This window comes from Cebus imitator, unplaced genomic scaffold, assembly GCF_001604975.1.
Source record: "Cebus imitator isolate Cc_AM_T3 unplaced genomic scaffold, Cebus_imitator-1.0 Scaffold16, whole genome shotgun sequence".
Lineage (NCBI taxonomy): Eukaryota > Metazoa > Chordata > Mammalia > Primates > Cebidae > Cebus > Cebus imitator.
In genome coordinates, this window is record NW_016107331.1 from 2776883 (window position 1) to 2796697 (window position 19815).

At 36.4% G+C, this 19815-nt stretch overlaps 1 protein-coding gene across 5 annotated transcripts in view; it reads left to right on the forward strand.

Annotated features, from left to right (window-relative positions):
• Window positions 1-19815, forward strand: part of ATG10 (autophagy related 10) — a 281245-nt gene that overhangs the window by 199778 nt on the left and 61652 nt on the right. For all 5 annotated transcript variants that reach the window (XM_037731180.1, XM_017507852.2, XM_037731185.1 and 2 more), the window contains one exon: window positions 2126-2223. In XM_037731180.1, the coding sequence (XP_037587108.1) occupies window positions 2126-2223 (98 nt within the window). The remainder of the gene's footprint in view (window positions 1-2125; window positions 2224-19815) is intronic.

A 19815-nucleotide genomic window follows, 5' to 3' on the forward strand; every position in this document is an offset into this window, starting at 1 on the left:
TACTTTTGGCAGATGCATATTTCCTAAGACCTTGGCTGCCCTATTTATACAATTAGTGGTTATACTAGCTCTAACCTTTTATTATCCTACTGCAGGTATTTCATTTCTTTTAACTTTGACACGTAAAAATTATTTTAAAAGCATGTCATTATTCTACAATTTTATTATTTACTATTTGACACTAAAGTACTTAAGATCTTATTTGCCTCTTCCCATACCAACACACACACACACACACACACACACACACACACACACACACACACAGGCAGGCATGGCATGTGCATATTTCAAAGGTGCATAATGCTTAAGAGCAGAGTTTGGCCCTACTCTGTAAATGTGTTCAGAAAACAATATAACACAGATACCGAAGGCAGCTTGTTTTTAACTTGTAGCTAAACATGACATTCAAATGTTAATTGGATGAATAAATCTTGTTCATTTTACAGACATGGAAATGTCAATGGAATAAAACTATTTATCACACGATAATGGTCTCCTGCCGCCAGATAAATGCCAAGATGAAGATACTTATTGAAAATGTATCAAAATATTCTATTGCTATTTATTGAAAATAAAGGTTGAGGAAAAGTTCAACTTTTAGGTCAAACATGAGAAATGCCCTGCTTATGATATTAGTATATTACTATATCAAAGATGATATGAATGGTATCCCAACATGGGAAAATTCTAAGAAATCACAGTCTAGAAATGAATCTTTCAGCTTTGAGAATAATGGGAATAATTGTATGAGTACTGGAAAAAGATTCCTAATATTTATTGAGCTCTTATTGTGTGCCTAACACAGTCCTGGGTGGGTTCACTCATGTAAGCCTCAAAAGAACAACACTCAGAAAGGATTATTATTCTCATTTTGCAGTTAAAAGCAAAATAATTTGCAGTCATGTAGAACTAAGTGCCAACCCCAGGATTTAAACTTAGTCCAGACTCCAAATCTAGTGCTTTTTTCCCAACACCATACATTTCTACTTATACTTGAAAGTCTGAATACAGTGATTTTTGGAACTCTTGAGTAGATTATTTCCCTTAAGCTTTGTTGCCTTTGATGATCAAATACTTCTTTGGTCTAAATATTCAGTATATTGCTGTGTGAAATATCTTTAAGTGGTATCATCCATTAGCCCAAAAGAGCACACCTGTGAGTCTTGAGGGCTTTATAGCTCTGAATGGACCAAGTTGTACTGGATTCTAGTATTAAGACACCTTCTTTCCAGCAGTATGTGGTTTGAAATCTTTCAGTGACTTTCTCTTTCTGCCTTCTTTTTAGAACTTAGAAACCTGTTTTTTGACTTGACTTATCTTGTGTATATTGTAAGTGCCATAGTGGTCTTCGTAAAATACATCATTTGGGTGGATACAGATGGATAATTGAAACAAAGAGCATTATTGTTCAATAAAGCTTTTACTGCCCTCTTCATGCCAACCCTGTTCTCCTGTCCATTGACCCCAAGAGTCCATTTCCCTACCTGCCATAGACATCAAGAGTTAATATCTCTCTTCCTTAGACCATCAGTGAGCTTTAGTCTTCTTCAGCCAGAGACCACTCTACTATAATATACTTGTCATGGTTTTCTTAGTAGATGATAGGCTCTTTACTAGGAGAAATTGTGTGTTTTTCTTCTCTCTATTCTCCATGGTAACTGATGAAGTGATTTGGAAATTATAAATACTCCACAAGAATGTGAAAGATGCATGGGTATGGCTTCTTTGTTTTAAGGACTAGAGGAAGTACAAAGGATTCAGAGTATTCATAGTTCACTTTTGTGAATATGGGAGTCTGTTTGTCTGTTCCTTTGCCTGTGCTTGTATCTGTCAGTTCTCTCTAAAACACATTTGGATTTTATTTATTTTGCAAAATTCCTAGAGGCAATGAATGAGCAGATAATTTAAATGCTAGATGGATACAAAGCTGAGAAGCTTGAATGTTTAAATTTCCCTCAGGAAGAAAATAGTAATTCATATAGCACTCTCTTGATATGTAAATAGCATGTGCACTAAAGATCTTTCTAAAAGTCATGATATTCTTCCAGGAGTTTTAGATTGACACCAAGTACCATTGTGTCACATGAATTACTAACTCAGTCTTTACCATGCACTTTCACAGATGGGAGACCTTTAACTCTGAAGGACATATGGGAAGGAGTTCATGAGTGCTATAAGACGCGACTGCTACAGGGACCATGGGATACTATTACACAACAGGTTGGAGAGCATTGTCATTTTATTGTATGCATTTTATTGTATTCTTTCCCTCTGCTCATCTTTTCTTCTAGTTCCCTTTCCCCAACTCTTTTCCCTATTTCACTCCTCTATATCCTTACATATTTTACCTCACAGACAGTTTCCTTAAAAACACCTCCCAGACCCAATCTTGGTTTAGCCTCCATATTATAAGCTCTCATAGTGCCCTGTATTTTTTCTTTAGAATATGTATTCCAATTTTAATTACATATTAGAATGATGTTTAAATTGATATCTATTTATTCCACCATACAGATACTCTTTCACTTATAGTGGGGATACATCCTGATAAACCCATCGTAAGTTGAAAATATCTTAAGTAGAAAATACATTTAATACACCTAACCTACTGAACATCATAGCTTAGGCTAGCCTACCTTAAATGTGCTCAGGACACTTACATTAGCCTACAGTTGGACAAAATCATCTAACACAAAACCTTTTTTATAATAAAATGTTGAATAGCTCCATGTGATTTATTAAATACTTTATTGAAAGTGAAAAACAGAATGGTTGTATGGTATCAAGATATGGTTTCTCTTGAAGGTGTATCACTTTTACATCATTATAAAGTATCAAAATTGTTAAGTTGACCCATCCTAAGTCTGGGATTGTCTATACTGTGAGCTCTCACATAGGCAGACCGTGTCTCTTTTATTCTTCATTGTACATGCAGCACCAGCACGGTACTTATCATGTTGTAAATGCTCAATAAAAATGTATTAAGCAAATGAAAATAGAAACTAAGTTGGCTTATATACTAAGAAGATTAGGCTTATGTAATCTATACTGTTTTACAGTTTTACAAAAAAGAAGAGCTTTTGATTAATGTGTTTGCAAAAGTGGTTTGAAAAAGTAGAGAAAATAGATCTGCAAATGTAGATTTGCAAAAGTAGGGAAAATAGATCTGTCAATCAAATAAGTCATTATTACTGCCTTGCTAAAATCAGTAGTTATTTTGAAATTTAAAAATACTCATCACCTTGCAACCAATCATGATCTCCTTAAATATAATTTTTACTTATATCAAAAATCCATTTTTTTCCAAGCTCCTGTTAAGCTTAGTGAAAGCTTCCTTTAAAAATGACTTTATCAGTTATTAGAATTTTTATGCCCTCTTATGTGTTTGATCATAATGACAGTTTACCTCTCAATCTACATAATAATCCTCAGTATCTCATAAGTAGTTCTTTAATAATGACCATTTTCTAGGTTTTAATTGAGGATAAAACTAGCTTTAAGTATTTGTATATTTCACACTGCCCCCCTCAAATTAATCTTTTCTCTTCCCACTATCACCCTCCTAAATCAAGCCCTCTGACCTCATGTGGAACAATTAGTAAAGGTTTTTATCTGTGGTCTTCTGCTCCTTTCCTCTCTGCCTCTTACCTGTAGTCACATCTTTTTAACCACTGCTGCACTTATCTTACGTGTGCTCAAACCTGCAGTAGTTCTCTTAGGGCCTATGGGATGTGTTCTAAATGCTTTGCCTGGGCGTCAGAGGTTGCCACTCCCTGGCTCCAACCTGCTCTTCTAAGTTTATCTTCTACTCCTCCACTCTACACAGCTCATGCCAGACATGGTTATTCAGCTCTCTATACTCCTCTTGTGTAATTTGTTCTTGGAATTTTTTCTAGATGTGATGCTTTCCCTCATTTTTCTGCATGCATGACCTGTTACTACCTGTGCTCTCATACATTCCCTTCTCTGAAACCACCTCAACTCACAAAAATGGCCCCTCTGAAATCCAAGTCTGTAGACCAGGCAATTGTGGTTGCTATGAAGAAGACTAATGTGAAATATGAGCAAACCAACCCTAAAGATTTGGCAAGAACATTTTATTTTATGCAAACTATTTTAGATTAACCTTTAAGTATGTCAAGCTGAGTGCTAAGAGTTCCAACTTCTAGTATCTTGTCAATGGCCACAAACTGTACAAAAATTTATATTGTAGAGTCCTTATCCACAGGACCCAGAAACTGTTTGGTTGTAAGAGTCAAGAACGATGGCAAAAGATACAGGAAAAGAGTATTCAAAAATATATGTGTATTTAACTTTACACCCATTTATCAACTCTTTCTCCATTCCATTTTATTCTTGAATCCAATTTTTATCATTTTCATTTTCTGTCTCTAGCAGAAAATTAATCTCCTCAATGTAGCACCTATATATAGCACCATTTCTAGTGATCTGTGATATTTTATATTTTAATTCTGTGTGTCTCCGTTCTGACCCATGACATAAGAACAAGATTTTGATACAATGTTGCCGTAGATTTCTTTCCATTGATAGAACTCTTAACATTGTTAAACTCACCACTGAACCATCTGTAAGATTGTTTTTAATAGAATTGACTAATGTCTTTCATTTTATAGTTATTTGACTGTCACACAGATAGCCTATCAGTGTACCATCTTTTTCCTCCCTATCATAGTATGGTATTACAGATCAAATCATATCACAACAAGCATTACTATTTCTAACACCAAGGCTGGGGCTGACTTAATAGAAGGGCTATTTGATAAAACCACACTACAACACAATTATAAAACTTAGGTGATCCTTTGGAATTTGTCTTATTGGGATTTGATCTGTGAACAGATATCCTACTTTTAATAACAATATTTATTTAAGCTTTAGAATTGCTCATCATGGTGCATGACAAGGCATTAAAGACCAAATAAGGGAAACTCATTTGTAGCTATTGAACTACTTGGCACTTGAAAAGCATCATGAATATTTCCTTTGGAAATCTTGGCTTTTAATCCTGGATTGATAAATAGGTTGGTATTTATATCTTCTTCTTTGCTTGAGATCTTTGGGAGAATAGGTCTTCAGATTTTAGTACCACATATGAAGAAAAATCAAGGTATCCTCAGTGAGATGGAGGGGGAGAAGATGAGACAGCACTAGGGAAGAATGAGCTGATAGAATATTGGTGATGTTGAATAGTAGATACCATTTTGCAGAATTATACTAAGGAATCATTAGCTTGCAGACTGAACATGGTAATAATATGCTGTCCTCCAGAGTGGCTTAAAAACAAAGGCAGCCTTTGCATAATATAAAATGCATTTCACTTCATTTTCAGGCCTGATTGTACTCATATAGTTTGTTGCTCTTCATTTTTAGTAATCACACTTCTGTTCTTTCAGCATTTGTCTTGATGATAAGGACCTATTCATGTCAGACATAAACTCTCTCTTTTGAAGACAAGCCACTCATAAATCTCATACATTTGATTATGGTGATTACTTACCTGCTTTTGTCCAATGTTACAGACTACCTATTATATCAACCCTGTAGCCTAATAAAAAAACTTCTGAAAGAAAGTTAACAGATACTTGGGTTGGGTCTGCCTTAATTGTTACAGTAAGTGTTTCAATAGTGATCACTGGAAGGTGTGGGCTCTATGTTTTAAGCAAAGAATTCTTGTGATCTTGGCATGGCCTAAAGTCACAAGATAAAAAAAGTGTATCTTCAATTATACTTGAAGATATGTGTGTTTATGTGCAGGGTTATATAGTGGTCAGATAAGTAATTTTTTCCTGCTGGATTCTTTTTTTGAACTTTATGTTATGGAAAATGTTAAACATATAAAAATAGAGATAATTGTATGATGCACTTATTAGCTGATGAAGAGGTTATTTTTTTCCATATCTTATCCATTTAGGAACTTTTTTGAAGCAATTCCTAGCATCATTTTATTCATCCCTACATATGTAAGTACTTTAAAAGATAAGGGTTCTACTTGAATGTTTATATCAGTTTTATTTACAATAGCTCAAAATGGAAAAAAAAAAGACCCAGGTGTCTTCAATGGGTAGATGATTAAACAGAAAGTAGCATACCATTACCATGGAATACTACTCAGCAATAAAAAGGAACCAACTATTGATACACTCAGCAACCTGGATGTATCTTCAGAGAATTATGCTGAGTGCAAAGAGGCAATTCCAGAAGTTGCAGAGTGTGTGATTCCATTTCTAGAACTTCTAGAACATTTTTGAAATGACAAAATCATGGACTGAAGAACAGATTTGTGGTTGCCAGGTGATAGGGAGTGTGAATGGGAGGGAAATGGGTGTGTCTATTAAAGGCAACATGAGAGAACCTTATGGCAGTGGAAATGTTATGGATCTTCACTCAATCGGTGTCAGTATCTTGTTTGTGATACTGTACTATAGTCTTGCAAGATGTTACCATTGGGAAAAACTTGATAAAGGATATGTGATATCCTTTGGTAACATTTATTTTTATTTTTATTTTTAAAGTAGAGATGGGGGTCTCACTATTTTGCCCCAGCAGATCTTGAACTCCTGGCCTCAAGTAATCCTCCTGTCTTGGCCTTTCAAAATGATGGGATTACAGGCATTAATCACTGCACCTGACCTCTTAATATAATTTCTTAGAACTAAATGTGAATCTATAATTATCTCAAAATATTTAATTAAAAAAGGTAAGGACTCAAAAAAACATAACCATAATTCTGTTATCACAAATAGAATTATTAATAATTTAATATCATTAAATAAGCAATCAGTGTTTAAATTTCCCAAGTTCAATTTTTTTTTTAGTTTGTTTATATCAGGATGCAAAATAAGATTTACACATTAAAATAGTTAACATCTCTTAAGACCTTGGGAATCATAGATTCTCATTCCTCCATCTCTTTTTTCCCTGGTAATTTTTTGTTGAAGAAACACATTGCTTGTTCTGTAGTTTTTACAGTCTTGGTTTTTTTTTTTTTTTTTTTTTATTGTATTTCTATGGTATTTAGTACATTCCTCCTTGTATTTTATATAAACTGGTAGATCTTGAGGCTTGATCAAATTCAGGCTTGATTTTTTGGCAATACTTCATGGTTGTTTCTGAGTATGCCATCAGGAAGCACATTATGTCTGGTTATCACTCTTTTTTGTGATGTTACCAGCCATTGATGATTATTGCCTAGACCCATTAATTCATTAGTGGTGGCAAGATGGTGTTCTAATTCTGTCATTCATTATTTATTAGTGGACTTCTTCTATAATGACAGAGTTTCTCTCTCCATCTTAGTTACCTGAGGTATGCTTTGATTAGGAAAGGCAGGATAAATGCTTGATTCTTTCCCTTTGTGAGCTAGCTTTCAAGATAATGAGTTAGTTCTCTAGTATCCTCCAAAGGTAATTGAGAACTTTAAAAAATATGTTTTTATGGACTCATAGATGTAAATGTTTTATATTTGTCAGTTCATTGTAGTGGTTGTCTTTATTGATGTTCAGTTTACCTCATCTTTAGCCAGTGGAAGTCTAGCCAAAGACATTGGCTCCTGAGTTGTTTTGATACAACCCATCTGACTTTGATGGCTTCCTTGTTTAGTAGTATGACAAGTGGTTGCACATACATGATTTATAATTCCTGCCCAAACTTGTTGGAGTCAGCCAAGGAGAACTGGTTCCTTTGGGAAGTGGTAGTGCCTTTACCTGGGTGTTGGAGCCAGAGAGAGTGGATTTGACTCTGTATGCCACCACTTACTAGCTGCATGCTCTTGGTTAAATTACAAAGATTCTGTGTTTTAGTTTGGTTTTCCATTAGAGATAACAGTAGCATCTACACAGAGTTGATGGGAAGACTAAATGAATCAATATATGTAAAATACTTTGAACATTACCTAGCACATAATATGTAGTAAATATATGATGTAATTATTATAATCATAATCATTATTGTTTCCAGGTAAACATAGTTATTTCAGTGATTTTTCTCAGCCATTGAAGATTAAACTGTGCCATATTTAGGATCCCCCTTTCCATCCTGGAGTTGATACTAAACTTCTGGACCCTAACCAAATATATTTACCCCAGGGGCTCTGTTTCAGCTCTGTGCTGCCTCTTTCTCCTCTGTCTCACCTTTGCTGTCTCTCTCATCAAACCTTTGCTTTCTAGGACCACATCCTGACTTTTGTGGGCCTTAGACACAGTTATCTTCACAAACTCCTTTCTCCATAAAAAGGTATTAAAATTATATTTTATAGCTGCGTTATTAGAGAGATGACTGTATTCATACTATATATTAAAATACTTTCTTTGACCTGTAAGTTTATTGTTTTATGTTTTTAAAAAGCAATTAAAATATTTTCATGGATTCCTCCTAAAGGTATTTGTAGACCCCAGGCACTGTGCCTACTCTGTCTAATGAATAAGTCGGCCCTGCTACACCTCACTCTTTGCTGCTGCTGCAATAGGATGGCAGAAACATCAGGAGGCTGTCTCCAGTCCTGCTATGCTCAGAAAGGTCTGGCTGCCACTCCTGTTTTACAGCTGCCTAAATATAATGATGATGATGGAAGGGACTTTTCTTCATGAAACTTACCACGTGCTAAAACCATATCCTCTCTATTCTTAAATTTCCAAACCTCAAGAGATTCTGTTGTGTTGTGTCATTTTATACACATATTTATATGCACACACATGAGCACATGCACATATACATGCCCCTCTTGGGAAATGGCCTTTTCAAAATTGCCTTTTCTCCAAGCCCCTGCTTTACTTCCCAGCTCTGAGGGGAGAGAGTTGTAGATGGAACTCAATCTGTATCTTATCTCCTTTTAAATATATTCTTTCTAACACTTGAACTGTGTGCTTAAATTTGGAAACCAAGACTTTGGAGGTTCTTTATTTTCTGATCCCATATGTCTAGAGAAGGAAAGTACAAGTGAATGAATAGGGTTGGATGGATCAAAGTCAGAAGAAACTTGTTGATTATTTTTCCTCGTTTGATCCCACCAGGCAGGTATTTAATACTATGTAAGAGTCAGGTTAAATGTTTGTACGGAATGGAATTGGAGGAGCCTGTGCAGTACACATTTTGCATATCCCAAATACTACTGAATTCCTTTTGAAGAATTTGGCATGCCTAAAACATGTAAAAACATGATAAATAATTTCAATGGGTTTCATTACCTTTCCATGATAAATTTCTCAGGGTAAAAAAGAAAAATACAGCAAAAAAAACCCATAACTCCTTAGGTACCTTTTGGTGAATAGATCACTTTTGACTCTCAGTGATGCAGGAAGTCACTGGTTAAGGATTCTTAAATGATGAAGCTTGATATGTTGCCTGGTGATTTATAATGATGGCTGATAAACTGAAGATTTAATTGTGCTTCCTCTAGTAATAATCTTAAGTGCTCAAGTGAAGTTCCAGTGATTGGCTTTCTTCTGAACTCAGTCTCCCTGGAGTCTTTAGGCATCTCTTTTACACAACATCCGATAACTGACTTTTAACTGTTTCTATTTTAAATAATACAAATCAATTAAAACACACAGCTGCTTAACAAAACTTCTTAGTGTTGGTATAGGTCTCGGTGGGTATTTCCTGATGGCTCATAATGACATCAATTTAGTGCACCTGGTAGGATCTGTGTGAACTGGAAGTGGTTTAATTCTTAAATGATGAGAAAATTAAGAAGCCTTTATGGATTGCTGCTGTTTCTTCAGAATCACTGCCAGCTTCTTTGCAGGCTTCTTTCATGGTGGAACATTATTTAAATGAGACTACAGATATGATGTGATTATTTTCTCTGTAATTTTCTGCTAATTTATTGAATCTGAGTTTCTAGGTATTGAATCTTAGCTGTGGGTATTAATAAGTCATTTAGGGTGCAGGTTTATGGCAGCACAGTAAATGTATCTACCTTGCAGGCTTTTTGTAGAAATCTTCCTATGTTTTAGCAGTATTCAGTGATTCTGCCACACTTTATTGTCTTAGGAGTGTGAAATATACTCTCTTTGTTGTATCCTTACTTTGGTATCTTAGAGTAATAATAACAATGCTGTTTGTCTCTGTCTCTACTAGTAATTATTTTTAGATTGTCAGTCTGTACATGCATTGTGACTTTTTTTTTTCTTTTTCTTTTTTTAAAAATTTTTTTTCCCATTTATTTTATTGCATTTTAGGTTTTGGTGTACATGTGAAGAACATGCAAGGTTGTTGCATAGGTACACACGTGGCAGTGTGATTTGCTGCCTTCCTCCCCATCACCTACATCTGGCATCTCTCCCCTTGCTATCTCTCCCTAGCTCCCCACCCCCCACCGTTCCTCCCCTATTTCCCCCCAACTGACCCCAGTGTGTAGTGCTCCCCTCCCTGTGTCCATGTGTTCTCATTGTTCAACACCCGCTTATGAGTGAGAACATGCGGTGTTTGATCTTCTGCTCTTCTGTCAGTTTGCTGAGAATGGTGGTTTCCAGGTTCTTCCATGTCCCTACAAAGGACACAAACTCATCGTTTTTGATGGCTGCATAATATTCCGTGGTGTATATGTGCCACATTTTCCCTGTCCAGTCTATCATCAATGGGCATTTGGGTTGTTTCCAGGTCTTTGCTATTGTAAACTGTGCTGCAATGAACATTCGTATGCACGTGTCCTTATAGTAGAATGATTTATAATCCTTTGGATGCATTGTGACTTTTAATGTTTATTAAATGTTGATGCTATGGGTACCATACATTGTCAGGGTACTTTCTGTATTTTTTTTTTTTCTTTCAGAGAGAGTCTTGCTCTGCCACCCAGGCTGTAGTGCAGTGACGTGATTTCCACCCACTGCAGCTCTGGCCTCCCAGGTTCAAGTGACTTGTGCCTCAGCTTCCCAAGTAGCTGGGATTATAGTCATGTGTTATCATACATGTATTTTTAGTAGAGAAAAGGTTTTGCCAAATTAGCCTGGCTGGTTTTGAATTCTTGACCTCAAGTGACTCACCCACCTTGGCCTCCCAAAGTGCTGGGATTACAGGCATGAGCCACTGTGCCCAGCACATACTCGTTTTTTTAAGTCCATTTAGAAATTTTTACTGTCATTCATGCTCCATTGCACTTTTCCTGTTTGGGGAAACAAAAGCACATTTTAATGGATTTTGTTTGTTCCTTAGACTTTCCCTACATTAAGAAGTATATGAAGAGTGGCCAGGCATGGTTGCTCACACCTGCAATTGCAGCTACTCAGGAGGCCAAGGTGGGAGGATTGCTGGAGCCTAGGAGTTTGAGGCCAGCCTGGGTAACATAGCAAGACCCCATGTCTTAAAAACAAAATTCTTATTTGGGTGTAACTGATTTTTACCAGAAGTGTCCAGAATTCTCACCTTAAAAAAAGGCATATGAGTCAGGTGTGGCAGCTCACACCTATAATCCCAGCACTTTGGGAGAGCAGATCACTTGAGGTCAGTACAAAACTGGCCAATATGGGGAAACCCTGTCTCTACTAAAAATATAATAATTAGCCAGGTGTGATGGTGGGTGTCTGTAATCCCAGCTACTTGGGAAGCTGAGGCAGGAGAATTGCTGGAACCCCTGGGAGACAGAGGTTGCAGTGAGCAGAGATTGCACCACTCCGCTCCAGCCTGACGACAAAAGAAAAGAAAAGAAACAGGCATAGGAAACTTTGTTCTCACTGTCATTCACTAAGTAATTTATTTTTCTTTTCTTTTCTTTTCTTTTTTTTGAGATGGAGTTTCACTCTTGTTGCCCAGGCTGGAGTGCAGTGATGTGATCTCGGCTCACTGCAACCTCCCTCTCTCAGTTCAAGCATTCTCCTTCCTCAGCCTTTCAAGTAGCTGAGATTACAGGTGCACACCACCTTGGTCAGCTAATTTTTGTATTTTAGTAGAGACGGGGTTTCACCACATTGGTCAGTCTGGTCTTGAACTCCTGATCTCAGGCGATCCACCCGCCTTGGCCTCCTGAAGTGCTGGGATTACGGGCATGAGCCATCACGCCTGGCCAGGAACTTATTTTTCTTAAATTTTTTTTGGGCTTACTCCTTGGAGTGTTTGTGGAAAGTCTTAAATGCTTTATTAAATGCTATTTAGGCATTGGTATAACAGTGCTTTCTCATCCAGCTTTTACTTTCTAAAATACTAACCGCTCATTAAGTGTTTAAATGAAAGGGGAGTAGATTTATTATTTGACTCCCATTTTATTAATTTCTAAGATGTTTTATCCTATTTTAATAGGAGTTTAAGATATATAGTTAAACAGAATATATTTCTTATTAACAACCAGGATGTTGGTATATTTGGATTTTACTTCTTTATGTTGAAGTTTATTTCACTACATAGTAAAAACAAGAGGCTGGTTAATGTTCTTTGTTATATGTACAACTGGTTGAACAGAATATTGCTTAGTTCTTTACCATCAAAGTTATACTTTTGACTCCGTATATGCTTTGGATTATACAAAGGCCTTATTTGAAGAATCTTCCAGCATTTCATTGATCCTTGGAAGTGCTATTTCTTAAAAAGGAATAGCTTATTAATATAAAAATAAAATATCATTTAAAATATTGAATAATTTTTATATGATTCATCTTAGCACATTTCATTTTGATAATTACTTACCATCAATTTATAATTTTTAATAAACATCTTAGTCCCCAAACTTCGAGTTTGAGGAATATTTATATTCTTATTTCCAGTTTTTGCGAAAGAGATTTATGGTGGGTTGGCAGTCAAGCAGCAGCTTGGGGCAGGTGGAGAAGGCTGAGTGCTGGGTGCTGGGGGCTGGGGCTGGGGGCTCGGGGTGGGGACCAGAGGCAGGCACAGGACCTGGAGGGGATATGGAACACAGGCTCTGCAGCTACACTTACCCAGATATGTTTTGAGTCCTTAGTAAGGAGTATATGCCACCTCAGAAATATGCTATTTGTTTTATTTTTTATACAATAGTTGCTGTATACACATAATTCCACCATGCAGTTATTGCACATTATTTTCTTTCCACTTTCTACTCCCTTCAGCTTCTCTTACTTGTCATTTTCCCTGGTTCTCTCCCGTGTCAGCTGCAAAATTCTCCCTATTACATTTGCAGTCTGTATTTTTAGGTTAAAAAGTTGGTCAATAAATAGAGATAATACCAAAGTATATAAAGCATTTGTGCCAGTTACATTTTTTTGTATGCTAATGTTATTTTTTTCAGCATATTAATGCAGTGGTCCTTCCCCTCTGTCCAATCTGAATTCCAAAACTATTTCAAGTGGTTTGTATACATACATTCTAATATGCTAATAATACATACATACACTATAACCATCAAAGCAAGTGAATAATAACTAAATGATGGATGGGAAAAGACAGTTTTAATAGAAAACATAAGCTAAGGAAAGATTTTGAGCTTTCTAAGATAACAAATAACAAAAAGGGAAAGCCAATTAAATACATTGCTTTCATTCTGTTACAGAAGGAAACAGACAAGATTATCAGGAGAGACAAACTTTTTCTTGTACTAAATTCTAGATGGATCATTTCACAACTCTGGAAAAATATTATCCTTTATAGGTACCGCTTAAACCAATTCTAGGAGATGGGAAGGGGGTAATGCTCAGCTGTAGCTGTGTGAGAATGTTACACCAATATGCTTTGTGTAGGTTTATACTGTTTAAGTCTTTACTGGCAGCTTACTGTTCAAATTCAGCCTACAGATGTTATTTTAAGTGTTTTGAAATGTTTTTTGTTTTTGTTTATTTGGTTTTCTTAGATAGGGTCTTACTCTGTTTCCCAGACTGGAGTACAGTGGCACGATCTCAGCTGACTACAACCTCTGTCTCCCAGGCTCAAGAAATTCTCCTGCCTCAGCCTCCCAGGCAGCTGGGATTCCAGGTGTGCACCACTACAGCCTGGCTAATTTTTGTATTTTTAGTAGAGATGGGGTTTCACCATGTTGGCCAGGCTAGTCTTGAACTCCTGATTGCAAATGATCCACCTGCCTTGGCTTCCCAAAGTGGTAGGATTACAGGTGTGAGCCACCGCACCTGGCCATATTTTAATTTGAATGACTTTAGACTGGATACATGCTCCGTGTTTAATCATGGTCAGCTCCTTTCCCTACTTCCTCATACTGTCTGTCTATTTCACTTATTTACTTTGCCTGCCTTCAAAAAGCATTTGAGTTTGCCTATTCTTTTATTGTTATAAGATGCAAAGAAAGAGCTTAGAGATTCTGTATGGATCTGAGCATGAATCCCAGCACATATTTTGCATTGTCTTCAAATAAAAGTGGTATTATCTGGGCTTAAAATTTTTTATAAAAATTATTTTTTCCCATTGAAAAAATAGTATATACTGAACATTTTAAATAAAATACAAAATATCATAAAGAATAAAATAATAATTATTCAAAATCCCAAACATTAAAAGTTACCACTGTTAATGTTTTAGTTGCATAGCTTTCCAGAAGTTAATATATAGCTTTATCTATAACATTTAATCACATACATATATAAATACACACATTAATCATACTATGCACCCATTTATTTTGAAATTTATATCAAAGACATTTTTGCATCCCAGTATTTAAATACATCTCCATTTCCACTCTAATAATTGTGTAGAATTCCATTGTAAGGTAATGCTATAATTGTTTTAACTAATTTTATGTTGTGAATTTTTTAAAAAATGTGTATTATANAGTTCAGTGGAAGGTGGAGATGACATAAGGGAAAACATGAACAGCCAAACAGTACCATTAATCATTTACTGGGCACTCAAACTGTTTTTTCCCCTATAAACAAGTTTCTAAGTGAACATCTTTGTATATGTAATTCATTGCAATTGTCAAATATTATTTGGGATAAATTCTTAGAAGTGGAATTGTTGAGTGAATGAGCATCCACATTTTAAAGGTTTTGTTAGATATTCCCACGTCAATCTCAAAAAAGATGTACTAATTCTAAGATGCCAGCAGTGTCTTAAACTACTCATTTCTCAAAGTGCTCACTGATACTGGTCATAATCATTCTTCTTAATGTGTTACAGTCTGATGTCAACCTGACTTTTGATTGGAGTCACATATCAATCAACTTAACACTGAAGTTACTGATAAATAGCTAAAATGTAGGTTTTTCTTGCAATTGATTGGCACATACATTTTAGACACTGGAGTAGTTGACATATTGTTGGAATTAAAGGCTCTGATTTATGTTCTTGCCAAAGCTGAATGTTGTTTCTGCTGTTCAGAGTTGTTCTCCAGGAGTACCTGCCAGCAGTGCTGCACGCTTCTTTGTAAAATTCATTAGATTTGCATAGATGGTTGAGCAGAACTCCATGAAAGCCCTTAAGTTCTGCTCCTTTAAGCATGGAAATATTACTTCACACATATTCTTTCACTTAGTTTTTGAACACCCTTATGAGGTTGATACTGTTCTCCACATTTTAGAGAAGGGGAAACTGAGACGCCAAAAGGTTAAATAACATGCTAAAGGTCAAACATCTACTAAGTAAGAGAAATGGAATTGGAACTCAGATGCCATACTAGGGAGATCATGTCTTTAACCAGTATGTTTTACGTCCTTGCACAATATTAATCTTATTCTCAAAATGGTATTATATTAAAATTATTACATTAAAGCAGATCTGATCAAGTTTTAGGTCATAAACCCTTTTTGAGAATATTATGAAAGCTCTGGACTCTTTCTCCAGACACACAAAATATTGCAGCCCTAATCAGGAGTCCCTTAGACCTCGGCAGGACATCCAAATCCTTGGAACTTGTAATAGCTGTAGTGGATTAAAACTCAACTTCCAATCTGCCCTTCTCTCATGCCCTTCCTGTACTGCAGACACTAGAAAGCTAACACACCATTCTCACACATATCAAATAGGGGCCTGAATTTGGTTCAGGAATATCATACTAGTTGCATTTGTGCAGGATTTGGAAGGCAGAAGCATGTGGAAACTGCTCTTGTCAGAAGCATTTTTGGCCTGGAGGTTGTCTATGTGACCTCCACTGAGACTTCAGTGTCCAGAGGAGGGGGCATCCATTTTGCTGGTGGGAGTTGTAGCAGGTGTGCTGTGGCTCTAGAGGTGGCCACACAGGGTCAGGTTTTTGTTCATTGGAGTGGGCTGTGATTCTAGAATGACAGATTGCTGACCCAAGAAGAGGCAGTAGGTTGGATGGTGTTCAGTTCTGCAGGGTTGCTTCAGGAATTTTTCCTAGAAAGTCATCTAGAATTTGTTTATTCAGTTCTCCCTCCCTATTCAACTAGCCAGAGAGCTTCAAGTAGAGAGTAGATTCTGTTTTTTGCAACTGAACCTTGACTGATACCGTATTATATAGCTTGACCCCAAGAGAGTTTCTTCAATAGGTTAAGAGTTGGGCTCTGAAGTCAGAAACACTTGGTTTCTTACTCAGGTTTTTCTACGTATTAGCAATGTGACCGAGGATAGTTATTGGGCCTTTCACCTTCCTCATCTGTAAGATGGGAAATTATTTCTACATAAGGAATATTATAAGGATGATTCCAGTGGGTTGTTGTGAGAATTATGTGAGTTAATGCATGTTGTTTGCTTAGCATTGTGCTTGGCACATAGTTGATACTATGAATATGAGCTATTATCATTAATCCATAAACATGAAAAGGAAAAGCAGACACAATTCTATTTCTATTCCATATAAAATAAAGCACTGCCGGTCAATAGAAGAATTGTTGAGCTTCAGGTTTATAGCAGTACATTCAGAAGCCGGGGCTGATCGCTTATTGAGGAGGAAGCAGACATAGTGTACTTAGTATATTTATCTACCTACATAACGAATTGTGTAGTTTTCATTCAAAAGAAGATTTAAAAAACTGAATTCTCTGGTAGCAAAATTCCTTCCTCAGGAGAGACCTTCAGCTTTAGATGATTAGTTGGATATGCTGTTTACTATGAGGTGGGGTTGGCAGATCACAATAGATATGTCCCAAGGCTGCAGTGGCAGGAGAAGTAGACCATCTGGCCTCAGTAAGAATCTGCTTTCATAGTCCTTCTCCCCCAGCCATGCTATTAGCAGTAGCATTCTACAATCTAAAGTTGTTATTGGGCCTGTCCTACAGTACATCTAGAATTGAATAGTTCTAATATTGTACTCAATTTTTTAAACCACTTGTTGGTGAAAGGAGTTAAATTGAATACATGTCTAAGTAGCTTCCTCTGATCAATAGGCTCATTTTCTGACAGACTTTCTCCCCTATCCCCATCCCTAGCCCTATTCACATCATCTTTAGTAACCGAGATTGTAGTGGTTGGTCCTTCACAGCCTCACATGGCAGTTCGGGTATTTACAATTTAAACTTGTTCATATACACCTAGAATAAAACCTCTACTTGAGGATAGTCAGAACAAGGCAAAGCCTTAGACTGTGGAAGGTCGCTTATGGTAATCCATTTAAAGGTTTTTATAGCCTTCCTTCTCCTACCTCTGCTTAAAGGTCTTCATGCGATCAAATTAATTGCAAGCAATTGTTAAAGGAGAAAATAAGTTTAAGAGTCAATTCTGTAAAATTATCACTTTTGGTTTGCCAAAGTCTATCTCATTGGTAGAAATAAACAGCAAAATGGAATTATTTTTTACATAAAAAAATTTAATTTCAATTTGTTCACAAGCATGTTTGACATCAGTTTCTTTATATCCACCAGTACAACCCTCTTGGAGGCAGTTGTACCGGAAAGGCTAAATGATCAGCAATGATAGTTTCTTGGATATGCAAATGGCATTTCTCCTTGGACTTTGCTTTAGGAGAATTAAGTCTTAACTTTAAACAAGTTTGGTGAAATGTTTTCCCCATTTATCAAGGCTGTCCTTATACCTGTGGACCATGGGGGAACAAATTGTCTCACAATAGGTCTTTCTTCTACTGATGAGGCTTTAATCAGATCATCATTTCTTATACTCCTGTCTCATGAAATTATTGTGTCAGCTAACTTGCGTTTCATACTAGGAAAGCCCCATGTGTGAGTGAAGGCACATTGGAAGTATTATTTGTGTGTGTTAGGGTGTATGTGTAGGAAAAGGGACACATTTGGAAGAAGCCAAGTAAAATTGATGAGTCTTTGGAGCCCTCCACCTTATTTCAATCAGAGTACCTCCATTTTCTTCTGCTTTATGGTATCTTGAAAGGTCTTATTTGCAGAAAGTGTTCTGCTGCTTTAAAATGTTTGTAAATGGCTGAACTAGAGGGCACATTGCCTAGATGTAATTTGAAAGACTGTCAAGTTAAAGGCAGGAAACTGACATTGATTGTCAAAGATTGTCAAGTTAAAGGCAAGCAAATTGACTTGTGTTTGGACAAAAGAAATTTTTGTATGAAGATATGAACTTATATATGCCTGATTCAACAGGTCTATATTTTGAGAGAGTTTTCAGGAATATATAAGTCCATTTTGTTTCTTACAAGTTAAAAAAAAAAAAAAGCTCTTTTGATCTTAACTGAGATCAGTGTGGCCAGGCCTACCTTTGTATCTGCTAAAGTTATTTTGTTGAGTGATTGAATAAAAATAGTGCTTAGATCCCATAGCCTTGGATATTGGATATTGTGGATTTCATTCTTTCACATTGAGGCAACTTCTAACCTCTAAAAATAGGGCTCAAAAAGAAGGCAATCGGGGCTTTTGAATTTAGTTCTTTTTCCTGGCATCTTATAGGAGACAGGCATTTGGCCCTGTAGGTATGCTCTGGAACTGCCTTGGAATCAGAAAATGTAGCCAGTTAACTTGGAAACTAAGGAGCTTAAGTATCTATTGCTGCCATCAGTGACTCCCTTGCTTCTGGGTCATTAAGCTAACCTAACTCACTTGTACCTTTGATAAAGATGGCCAAACTGCACTACCAAAGTGGCTCAGGGAAGTCACCTAGGTCACCCCATCTCCTTTGCTTGTTCACAGTCTACTTTCACTCTTGTCTCATTCTTGTCTGGCTTCAAACAATTCAACCACTTTGCTTTGTAACCTAGTGTTGACCCTGCTGGTCCCATGAACTTGCTATTTGAGAGAAGACTTCTTGATGCACAAGCCTGAGCTCTCTCTTGCTAACATTTGCTTTGATCTTGGTTCCCTATGTTACTTGAAGAAAAATTCCTCCTGTCTTGTTCTGGCTTGCAAATAACACTATCCCAAACTTGGCAGGACTTCTGTAATCATCCCAAACTCTTTTTAGCAGGAATTGGACAGAGACTAAAGGGTTCAACCAGTCACTGCAATGGGAGGTTTTCTAAACCAGTCTAAAGGCAGGGGTGACTGTCTGGGTGATGGTTTGCAAATCTTAAGGGAGCAAAGTGTAAGTCATTGAGGGTCAGCCCAAAGGAGATCTTGGAGGGGATTGTATTAGAAGGCAAAGACTATGTTTATCAGGAATTTATGTTTACCAGTTAGTGTCTTAGTTGGACAGGAGAAACTGGGATGTTTGGTAGAGAAAAAGCTAGTAGGGTGGTTTAATTTAATGCTAAGATATGATTCCTATATACTGGTCAATTTCCAATTTGATTTGGAAACTTGCCAATCATTCATAGTTAACATTTCCTGAGTACCTATCATATGCTAAACTCTCTGCTAGGGACATTTAGATAGATGAGCTAATCTTCATAATGATTCTTAAAGTAGGTATTATTATTCTTATTTTATAAATGAGGAAACTGAGGCTAAAAGAATATTCCCAAGCTAATAAATGGCAGAAGATTCAATTCTAGTCTTATTTAATTCCTGGTCCTGGTCTGTTTGTTTTCGTGTTGCAACTGATTTTTCTTTCTTTCTTTTTTTTTTTTAA